Source organism: Blennius ocellaris (genome assembly GCF_963422515.1).
Source record: "Blennius ocellaris genome assembly, chromosome: 13".
In the NCBI taxonomy this organism is placed as follows: domain Eukaryota; kingdom Metazoa; phylum Chordata; class Actinopteri; order Blenniiformes; family Blenniidae; genus Blennius; species Blennius ocellaris.
Window position 1 is genome coordinate 12878517 of NC_137662.1, and position 12354 is coordinate 12890870.

Here is a 12354-nt window from a genome sequence, read left to right on the forward strand (position 1 = left end):
GAACAAACAGCATGACAAATTGTAATACCAGCCATCAGCAAGCTGCTCATTCATTCATCCTTTCATTCATTCGTTCATAAAACTATACCTAAGTGTAAATGTGAGGGTAAAAGTAAAAATCTGTAATAAGAAAGATCCTTGAGTGAAGTACATAGATGTAAAAACTGGAATAAAGAAATAAATTCATTTCAAACGAAACAGGTTAAGATCTAGTATTGAAAAAAGGCAAGAATAAACATCCCCTTGTGAAAAAGCAACTGAATGGGATGAAGAATATGGGATGGTTGATGTAACTATATTTGTGCCCTGTTTTTTGTGGATTTTAATGTGCACTGATTTTTTTGGGATGTGACCTTTAAATGAAAGGCGTGTCAGAAAAGCACAAGACACATGAAAAACCAAATGTGTCCCAGTGCCTAAAAGGAAGTATGTCATTACTTCAAGACCACGATGAAATCACTCTCTCATACATGCTGTTGACTGCATTATAAGGTTTTTTTCGGTGTTTGCATCACCATAGTAACAATGTTTCCTATGGCCAGTGGCATGAGTGAATCCAGCCACACGCAGCAAAAAAGTGAAAACAGAAACAAAAACTGTGCATTTCATGAAGAGTGGAGAAGAAACAACAGTAGATTTATTTGTTGATCTGAGTGGTTTTTTGTTTTTTGTTTTTTTTAATTGGTGTACTTTACTTCAAGAATGGCGCCTATTCATCAGAACAGCGGGATCCAGTCCAGTCACCTCCTCTGTGACTCATTGCCCTGCTTCCACGCCTCCCTACCTGCCAGACGCAACTCCTCAAAATATTTTTCAGCGAGCACAAACAAACCTCACGTGTAACACTCGATAATATCCACGATCACAACAACATACATCAGCCAGTTCATGTATGTTTCACTCCTGACGACAACTCCACAGTGGGAGGCAACTCTTTGGTAAAAACACTGACGACAAGGAGTAAAGATAACCTGCTCCCTTTACCCGTCTTAAACAGATTACTCAATAAGTTCAGCTCAAGGACATTTTATATTACCATTGAGCAAGTACAGGCAAGGCTAATTCTTGAAGGAAATGGCAAGAAGCAGTGCGATAAATACTGACCCATGCAGCACATGAGAGTTGCCAGGTGAGCCCTATAATCCCTCTCGGTCCTCAGTAGGTCCTTCATCCTCCACAATACCTCCTGAGTGCTGTCAAGCACCGCGTTTCAGATAGACAGATGTGAAAAAGCAACTGAAGAAGCAGAGACAGTCTCCCTCTTCTTGCCTGCCTGCCTGCCTGCCTGCCCGGCTGCCTGCTAGCCTCTAGGGCAGCAGTGACTCCCTCTCTCATCAAAGCATCCAGAACGAGTCCTGTCAGGCTTTCCATGACTTACTTGTGAATTTGAGTTTCCATGCGGTTTTATGTTTATCTTACAGCAGCCATTAAAATCCCACAAAGTTTCGGGGGAAAAAAAGTGAAATGTTCCTTGTTGGGACATTTCAGGATGCTTGAAACTTGCTGAGTGGAACAATTTTGTTTTGTTAGGAGCAGTTCATCATCATCACGGCACCATGCATCGCTTCTTCTTTGCAAATGTCTTATCAATGACATCTCGAGCAATGTAAGCATGCCAGAGAAGTATTTTCATTTTCAAAAGGTGCACAAGTTTCCAGATAAACATGTTTCTATTGTGCAGCTGCCAACAATCAGGAGTGTTCACACCAGAAGAAATAAAACAGGTCTATAGAAGTCGACACCATTCATCATGCAACATGATACAATTTCAAAAAGGATAAACAATCCTTGCATGAAGGTATTATTTGTATTGGAATTTAGCTTTTGTTTTTTCATGTATATTATTACAGTTGTATAAGAGAAAATTAAGTGTGAGCCGGTCCTAACATATAATAGTAAAACAGGTTGAAATCTTTGCAATACACTTCATCATTATCAGTGTGTTGAAGTCGAACCTTCTTAGTATTAGAAGATTTCTGGAGAAGCATATCACTCTGCCACAGGCAAAACAACATTACTCAGCTGTCAATAATAACAATATATTCTTTGCATTTAAATCGAACAATGTGGCTTTTCTTACATAATTATATTCATGAAGTCTAACATATGAATTTCATGGATGAAGGGAGAATCTCAAGAGCCCCCCCCCCCGACTGTATTCTCAGCAGATTTGCGCATTTAGTTCATCTAAAAATAGAGTTTGAGTAAAAGCGACAGAGAACTGAAAAATGGGTTGATGTGATTTTGTTTTATAATGTGCTCATCAAAGCCCAACATAAAGTGTAAACTCGGGACAGCATCGGTCTGACAAAATGAGTGTCAGTGAAGATGTGTGGTGAAATGAAGAATGGATTAAGAAACCAGCCTGCCACCACAAAAAAATTCCTGCAGTATAAACCTGTGAGACCCCAGTGCAGTTGAATCACCATCAAATAAAGCAGAGCACCCTGCAGTGGGACACCAATTCATTGTGTAATACCTATGTCTAAGCTCCTTGCTGCATAACATATAAACTGCTCCTGAAAAGCTCATTAATATAGACTGGACTAGACTTCCAGGAAATTCTCCACCTTAGATCAAAGGTCAGGAGCTGGAAATTAGTTTATCTAACAGCTATCAAACATGGCCAGTGCAGGCTACTGCACTTGACTCAAGAGCGGTGATAACGAAGACATTTTATTCATTCACATCGACGTCAGTCAGGGTTTGTCAGGTATTGTAGCAAAGACAGAATAATTTATGTCCTGCAGGCTGCGGAAGCTCAAACAGAAGATTAGGGCAGAGGAGAAAAGGTTGTGAAAAAAAGTAATGGGTGTAGCTGTGTCTGTGTCAGTTTAACAATATGGTGCCCTCTTGAGGAGCAAATGAGAATAAGAAGTAGGTATGAACTACAAAAAAAGCTTGAATTGAATACATAAAAGTCCTTTTGGTATGAATATGAGAGCAAAATAGACCAAAACGTAACTAAGCTGATGAGGTTCACATGTTTCTCATTCATTACCGTCATAATGAATCAGTATTTTTCTCATTATTTAAGAAAGAAAGAACACACGCATTGCATACTTTGTTAATCTCCTTTGGGAAATTCTTTCTCTGCATTTATTCCATCCTATTTAACTGTTTTGGTCCATATTAGGGTTGTTTCATGAATACATTGCTCATGAAACAGCATCAACCTTTCCTTTCAGTATCACCAGTGAAGCAAAACATGCTGAATGATGAAAGTTCTCCACATGCTGAACATGTAAATAAATAAACAAACAAAAAGCTTTTGTGACACAATCTAGTATCAATTGTTCTGAGTGTGAATAGAATTATAAAGTATTTGTTTTAAAAGAGGTGAACAGCAATCCAGTCGCTGTACAGCAAACTGCTGAGATGAACTATTCAGGGTGAATGAATGACAAGGTTGTTGGCAGATGAGTTATAAATGATTATCTCTCACATGATGACAACACAAGCATGAAGTTTATTTCAATTCACATACTTTTTTTTTAGCTTATAATAACTAACTCAACCAACAAACCATGCAACAGAAAAATAGAACTCAGCACATTTTATCATTAGGTGGTTTGAAAATTTGCATACACTAGAAGTCTGGGAACATTGTGAAGTATGTGACCCAACAGTCTGTGACCCGTGACTTGAATAAGTTGCTGTTTGAAGGATTATGCATACAGCCTGACTAACCACTACTTTCTCATGTTACAGCTGAACTTGGTGGTATTACAATTACTGGCACAGTCTGGAAAGACCAGTCATAAAAGCCTTATTCAGACAGGAAGTTAAATTGGTAGTTCTTAAGTCACAGTCATCTCTCCCTAAAGAATATGTGAAGATACACTTCTTCTAATGAATCTCTTTGAACTTGGGAGCAGATTTGTATGTTGATGAGCACACAGTTCTGTGGTGTGCATGGACTAGTTCTGAAGTCTGACCCCGGTCTACCCAACCAAGTGTCCACTGCAGCGTTCAAACAGATTGCCAGAGACACTTATTTGAAGACCTCAGCAGAGCACATGTGCATGGCTATAAATAGCCATAACCCTAAACCACGCTGCTGCCCCTGCAACTGCCGGCCACATAATCTGTGCCACTCAGGTGACATCCTTCATTTCCAAGCATGCAACACAGGCGGTTGAAGGAACGTTATTCCTGTAGTACAACTAAAATTAAACTGCTTGTTTTCTTGGGAGATTCAAACTATACATTAGAAACTAAATCATCTGGACATTTTTTTTTTTTCATGTATAGTTATTAAATTGCATTCAAGAGAAGTCTAAACTTTTTGAAATGCAACCAGCTGAAGGACAATGCAAAGCACTTTAATTTAACACCTTGTCACAAGCTTCAATGGTTGTCCAGAATACATCTGGTACACCCTTCGACGACTTGTTATGCCAGTGTGCCTGGAATATCCTCCCATTCTGAGCAGAGTCGAAAAGTCCCATCAATCAAAATCCCGCGAATGTAATCCTCTTGACCTCATGTGGGAGGAAAACAAAAAACAGACCTAAAAGACGAGACAGAAAAGCCTTCAACTTTTTAACCAGTGGCCATGACTCGAAAAACCTTCCTGCTCAACAGCTTCCATTTCACGTCTCTTGTATCACAACCACCTCCATGAGCACAGGCATGTGTCACTGTTTGTTTTGAGGCGGTTGTGTCGTGCAAAGCTGCAGCAGAAAAATATATGTTAAACCACATGTCCGAATATTTTCAAAGAACAAAATTGCCAAAGGGTATAAATGAAAGTTGACTCTGACCAGGTTTGAATATCTGTAACGAGTCAGTCTCATACACATCAGCTCACAAACAAGCAACACAGAGAGAAAATGTAGAGGTTACTAAAAACTGAATACACACAGACTGCTGAGTCAGCATATGTGACACTTCACACAGATTTATATTAATTCAGTTTCTCCTGAAAATATCTAAGTAAACGCATTTGTCAAAATGAGCAAACAAACATCAGAGTTTTTTCACAAGCAGTTTTCTTTTCCACCAATAACAGAAATTACAATGGAATTAAAAAAAAGAGTCCATATTCAGGGAAAAGCCTGCATGAGGTTACTTCTTAGCACAGTCTTGCTTTGATAGATGAATATACATAGAGCTAACCTGCTCATTATTATAATACTACAGATGTTTTGCAAGTGTGAAGTTTACCATTCTCATCATCATAATCCTATCATCCTATTAAAGTTTAGAGAGTCTTTTCTCATAAGACAAAGTACGGAGTACGATTTTAATCCTCTAGTCGCACTATGAGGAAAGGCACGCACTGTGATGTAGTGGCTGGTACTCACATCACAGCGAGAATACCTCCTGGTCGAGCGTGGGTTTGTGGACCTTTCTGTGTGGAGTTTGCATCTTATTCCCCTGAGGATTTTTTTCCACGTACTCTGGTTGATCTTTTATCTTAAATGGCCAAAATTGCACAGTGTGTATCCACCAACAGTTGGAAATAGAGGTTTCAAAGATGGATAGAAGTCAGATTTTGAAACGAGCTGTAGTTACATAAACACCAAATTAAAAAAATTTATACATCTAAAAGCTTGTGAATCATTTTTATGCTACATTAAAAAAGTGAAACGACAATGTTGTCACTCATCGAACAACCAGCCTAAAGCAGTTTGCCTAAAATCCTGATATTTATCAGAAAATACTTCTCAAACCAACAGCTTGCTACGTGTTTGTAGAGGTTTCATTTATTCACAGTGCCTCTTTATACAAATGACACCAGACAATGACTCAGTGCACTGAAGGTATCATCATCCCAAAGGTTTTAATAGGCATGCTATGAACACAGTATCCGGGTAAGTGGTAATCAGAGAAACACAAGAGTGATGATATGGGGGAGTCAGTCAAAGATACATTGTTATCATTGTTAGTAAGTGAAAATACTCTAGGCAGGCTTCTCAGACAGGTAGGGCAGCATCCGTGGTATGTGACTGAAAGAACTCAGTCACTGAAACAGGTTGCCAAGCCTTCAAAGCAGCCCTTCAAGTCACCGTCAACTTTTTATGGACAAAAAACATTTTTTTTTAAAAAGGAAAAGAAAAGAGTGTGCAATGTCTGATCATTCATATATAAAATGTACTCACACAATATCATTTAGATTTTCTACTGTGTGTGATGCAATAAAACTATGCTTTCTATATTTTGAATAAGACACAATGTGCTGCACACCCACATGAAGTGAAGCAGAAACTCTTTTGACCCTTGATGAAAAGCAAATGGAGGATGAAGGTGAGGCAAGAAAAGTACCCGTATCGGCATGAGCTGCTGCATCACTACGGAGGCACTCAGCAGAGCAACGCAGGGAAAAAGCAGGACGCTTTAATGACGACTAATGGGACATAACTACACTCTTATTGTACAGACGTCAGCGCATACAGACACAATTGCTTACAGTTCAATGTCCAACAGCGTCAACATTGCGGTAAAAATTTAGGCATAAGAAGAAGTGTCTTTTCACACGTTTTTCTCTTTCAGGTCACACGAGTGTATTGGCCAAGGTTTGAGGCAACTATTGCTACTCACTCACATGCTGCTGAGACAAACGTCCACAGCAATGATGGCTTATCACTGAAATACAAAAATATGCATTCCTCCGATGCCTGGAAGACCATTTGTAACGCGATAGCTTGCAGGTTTAAATCCCACTGCTGATGGGTCACCACTGTGGTCCATAAACAAAACCTTTAGCCCCCGACTGCTCAGGTTGCATCAGTAAGGGTGTCTGATGTAAGACTTGTCCCAACTTTAAAAACATGAAGATCACATGACCTGCTGTGGTGACCCTGGAAGGGAGCAGCCGCAACCGCAATGTAATAATCAGTCAATATGTGTCACCAAAAGTGTGAAAAGTCACTAACAGGAGCTTTTTTTTTTTTTTTTTTTTTTTAAGAATTTTGGCACATGTTTTGTCAATAAGACTTACAATTAGGATCATTTTAACCTCAGAAGGCCCATTGGGGCTTCACAATATATCACAAATGTCTAATTATCAAAACGCAAAACACCTATATTGAAAAAGACTGACTGACCTGCATAGTTACATACTGGTGAAATTCTTGGGCAAGACAAAGAGCACTGTTATTTCTCATACCACAAAACCTTAATATCCATAAAAATGTTTGTATTCAAACCAAATCGTATTGTTTTTGCAATACTATAACACTGTCCCGTCTCTATGATCATCCAATATCATATGATAAATTTTAAACTTTGGATAAATCTTAGAATCAGGTATCATCTCTCAGACAGAACAACAATGTTTCTTATAATCATGCTGACAATGTGAGGATGTGTAACACACTATTCGAAGCACAAACTGAAGTGTTTGTGGAAATTGTGCATAACTGTACCCTGTAGGCAAGATGTTATAAAAATAATCCTGATTGTTCACTTTTGTAAAACGTTTCCCCTGATTTGGTGTTTTGGTGAAAGTGAAGACGTGTCTATTCAAAAACAACAGCCACTGACAAATATGAAGCCCACATTATACAATTCACGTCATTTCCACTGATATCATTACTGTGTGCAGTCTGTTAATAAACCTAATTCGGGAAGGATTACATTACTTCCTTACCCATGAAGATGCCGCAGCTAAAAACGAAACTACTTTAAATCACAAAAAGTTGTAGTGTAAGAAAAAAGGAAGGCAAGTCACAGGAGCGATACAAAATATTTTGAACCAAAAGGGATCTAAAGTAAGGGTATCACAAAAGCTGCTGCTTATTTTCTGGCCGCTTAAAAAATGTGGAAAATGTGTTTTCCATTGCTGAGATGGGACTGGTTCCCAGCATCTGTTGCATTTAGAAGAGAAGGGCGGTGCTGCTGGTGTGGGAGAGGAAAGGCTACAGAGCATGAGTCAGGGTGGGACTGGGAGGCTCACAAGATGATCTCATGTAAGAGGAGCTAAGCAGAGCTGTGGAATTCAGTCATGCTGGTCTTCCCATCACCATGACAGCATATAAATACAACAGTGAGCATGCACAGTGCCCAGGCATAAATATAATGCAGCTACATTTGAATAGTGAAGCAGCGTTCTAGACGCTATATGAAGAGTAATTAAGAGGAACCCCTTATGTGTGTGTGTGTGTGTGTCTATATATATATATATATATATATATATATATATATATATATATCCATCCTTACTTGTAAAATACATCCACCACTCGCAGACTGCTTCATTGAGACAGCTGCACTGGAGTCAGAGACTGAAAATGTAATGTCTTCAAAAAACCAGCAGGAGTCTTCCTTTGGCATCTCTGCCATGACTCCACATTATTCAAAAGTGTGATTATTCAACATTGAGAAGATTTATTCACATTTCTGTTGAAACGAACTAGTTCCAACTGTGCAGCAGTCGGACATATAAAACCTTTCCTTCCCGGCAGTAAAGTAAATATTGGGAAATGATGCAAGTAATATGTTTGTATATTCTACACTTTATCCAAGCAATCTGAAATCTCTTGCAAACCAATCATGCAAGTTTCAGATTTAAAAACCATGACTGTAGCTTTTTTTATTTTTTAGGGAGAACAGAACAGACTGCTCGTGTGACGGTTGAACCAGTTGTGTAGAGACCACCTTCAAAATGTAGCTTCTTAAATCTCAGCGAAAAAACAAACAAAAAAAGGAGTGTCACCTCATTCGACACGGCACATGAACAAACCTCTGAAACACTTCTAAAACACAAAGTTTCTTTTGTATGGAAGCAGACAGTCTCCACAAAAGGCGCTCTGCTGCATATGTGAGTGTGGGCCACTAGGCCATTTGAATGTGATGAGTGGGCTGTCAACATGGAGCAGAGGGGCTGGGCTGGGCACGGCCTAGTGGGATGGACAAAGGCAGTGACTGTGCAATAAAACAAATTTAAAAAAGGGAAGACAATGCTCTCTCATTGGCTATGCTGTTGGATCATATCAGTATGTATAGAAAGAAGGTCAATGAAATAGTGATGAGATGTGTTGTAAGTGTTCTGTGCTGCTCCTGCAAGTCAGATTACACAAATTAGCAAAAGAGAAATGCCACAGGGACACATAGAGACCACGCCCTAGCAAAACACATCAGACATCATCGGCATCCCAAGGGTAAGCTATGCATCATGTGTGATTGTCTTGCAAAATGCAGGTTCAAGATTTTAATTGTTGTTGGGTTTTTTTTAATGCCCCTGATTAGTTCTCGTTTGTCATGTAATTTCTTAACTGGTCATAGAAAAGAGGATCCTTGCATCAAGAATATATATTTCTTTTCTCCTCGCCATGATTTAGATTTATAAAATAGTGCCTTTCTTTGTCTGTTACTGAAGAAATTATTGAACAAACAGAAAAGTGCAAGTCATTCATCAGCTTAATTTGAATTTGCTTGCAGAGCTCTATTGAAGAGCAAAAATTGGTTTTTTGGGGTTTCCAGGTTTGAAAATGCGCATTTTTCAAACATGATTTAACTATTTAGGTAATTTGCCACATTAGGAAAAATTTTATAAGAGCTGACTGGACCACAAAATGTCTAATCCATTAAATCTTCACTGGTGTCAGAGTATGATCAACTGTTGAGAAACTCCACTGTCCCTTTATGTTGACAGCCGACCAAGCAGGCTTTGCTAGAACAGCATGGCCCCACACTGGCTCTGTGCACTGCTATTAACTGTTGTACGTTTCTCAAAACACACGTCTTTAACTCATTTCTCAGGTTTACGGTCTTTTGTCTGCAAAGTCAGCATTAAATTTCAGCCCCACTTAAGCAGTTCCTTTGAGTGTGTTATTTAGTCTAATACCTAAATAATGTGGGCTGCTTACAGCTGCAGAAATAAGACCTCTGTGCAATTCTCTCAGTGAGCAGTAGCCAGTCTCAGAAAAAGCAGAAACTCACTAAAATCTGATCTCACACACTGTGCCAAGAATCTTAAACTAGCAGAGCAAATCACATTCTCTCATTAGAATTAAAATGGGGTATTTTCTGCTCTACTTGCTCTCTTTGATGACCGTGGAACAAACCAGACAAGAAATGACTGACAAGAATCTAAAAACAAAAAATCATGACATCTAATATTACGAATGACTACAGAAGAGTTATATATTATTATATTTGCATAAATACAACTGTTCTCATTCTATATTTTTGATTTGGTAAGATGTGCCTCCCACAGCATACCCACTGAAGCATCTGTTTATTTCTGTTTAGTTTTGTTTGCTTGGTTACTGCTAAACAGATCCCAATAAAAACATGCTCCTTTGATACTTTGAGCATCACATGCAGGAAAGCTTGGGGCTCTGGTTGTTCACTTTTGCTATACATAAATCTAAAACAACAATATTTTCCTCACACTCAGCCAACGCTACAAAAAAACATGTCAAAACAATGGGCGGGACAAACTTTTTTTGTGAAAACAGTAAATGTAATCAGCTCTTTACATGATCGGGAGGACCGATTAAAGGATATAGACTATAAAGGCTGCATTATTTAAAGTTTGATCTTGATAAACAGCTCCAAATGTCCTTTAAAAACTGAACATTTTGTAAATAATTTGGATTAAATCAAATCCTATTACTCTCAGACACTTTTAGTGCACAACTTTATAAAGAACATTTTGCAATATTTAAAATGTGTCTCCTTAACCAACCCCAAGTAAATAAATGTTGAAAGCGCTTGTGTCTCAGTGGTCGTATCTCCAACATTTTTTCACCCAAGTTGCCAACTAAACTGGTGGAAACCGATTGTAATTAGGTTTACTGGAAGAAATGATAAACCCACAAAACAAAAACACAATTCCCACCAAGAGCAGACTCTAAAGCAAAACATTTGAAGAAGATTATCTGTGATATGCTGACAGAAGAAGCTTTCCTTGACATTAGAATACATATCAAACTGAGACATCAAAGTAAATCATTATTAGAAATGATTCTTCAGTTAACTGTGTCAAAATGTTATTGATTAAAGAAATGGAGAATAGGCCTTACCCTTCCTTGCAAAGTTCATCGTTCCTGTACCAGTGGTGGGAACTCAAATATCCTTGAGAATCAATACTTAATGTGTACAAAAGATGCCACTGCCAGACTACTTCTTATGGCAGGAAATGCTCAAAATAAGGGAGGTTTTTGTTTGTCACAGCCCCTCTGCCTCAAGACAACAGCAGCAAATCCTAGTGATGCTACATCATATGATCCCATTAGACTCCAGCCAGGGCGTTTAAGCCTGATACCACAGCTGACTAGCCCTGCTGGCTAAAACACCCAACAGCTGAGGGAACATGCTAAAGGCGTTCAGTACAACATTGCTCCCTCTCTGTTAGTTATTGTTCTGTTGCTTTGTGCATTTTGCCTCAGTGTGAGGGAAACACAGGGGTTAAAATCGCTGCTGTCACTTTGAATTCAGCTCCACAGGATCTCCATGCAGGCCAGGCCCATAGAAACCATGTGGATGATTCTGTCACAGAGATGCTGAATCAAGCTGACTCTCTGTGTGATGGATTTACTGTGATTAACTACATGAACTAGAAAGGAAAAGTGACATTAAGTGGCATGAAACTATTGATATGAAGTGACGCCTATGTCATTGTCCTGTTAGCCTTGGGTTGTGACATAGGACACAATCCAACAATATTCATGAATGTGAAATCACCCAATGAATATAAAGATTATAATTTTTATTGAAGTAAGATTTGAAGGTTTTAATGTGGCCCTATAATCTATCATGAAAACACATATATGAGCAGCGTTTTTCTTTGAGGAAAATACACACAATGAAAAATCTAAATCAAGGATCACAAAAACATCACATTTAAGTCTTTGTCCAGGCTACCAAAAGCCATACTCGGTATGATGTCATGCAGGAAATATTCTCATTTTTCCACTGCAAGGATAAAGACCAGCCAGTCACCAGAAGGAAGGGGCAGGCTGACATTTATTGAACTGTCAAGCAGCAATCGGGTAATTTCTCCTCATGGTCCCATAACCGGATCACATCAAATCTGATGTCTTACCTTTGTATTTTTCCAACACATCTTCATAGGCTTGGAGGTATTCCTGTTCGTCCGAAAGCGCACAAGCCTGCGGTGCGTACTGAGCCATAACCCGGGCAAACTGGACATTCACCAGCGACGGACAGGGACACAGCGTGTGTGTCTGTGTGTGTTACTGTGTGTGTGTTTATGTGCATGTGTGTATGTGTGGGGAGGGCTGGAGAGTGATCGGCGCTGTTGTTGTAGTGAAGGAAACGCCCTACATCCCTCCCTTGTCTGCGCACTGACCAATAGGAGTCACTTCCTTTCCGGAGCGCACCAGATTGATAGGAAAGGCTGCACTGTAAAAATTATGCCCGTCTTAATAAGCCAATTAG

General features: G+C 39.1%; 1 protein-coding gene across 5 annotated transcripts in view; it reads right to left on the reverse strand.

The window, feature by feature from the left end:
- dst (dystonin) overlaps positions 1-12114 on the reverse strand; it is a 97962-nt gene extending 85848 nt beyond the window's left edge. For 4 of the 5 annotated variants that reach the window (XM_080507535.1, XM_080507543.1, XM_080507536.1 and 1 more), the window contains exon 1: positions 11999-12114. In XM_080507535.1, the coding sequence (XP_080363661.1) occupies positions 11999-12086 (88 nt within the window). In that variant the 5' untranslated portion in view covers positions 12087-12114. Of the gene's footprint in view, positions 1-1104; positions 1242-11998 lie in introns of those variants that run through there. The other variant, XM_080507542.1, reaches the window with a different exon arrangement.
- Between the last annotated feature and the right edge of the window lie 240 nt (positions 12115-12354).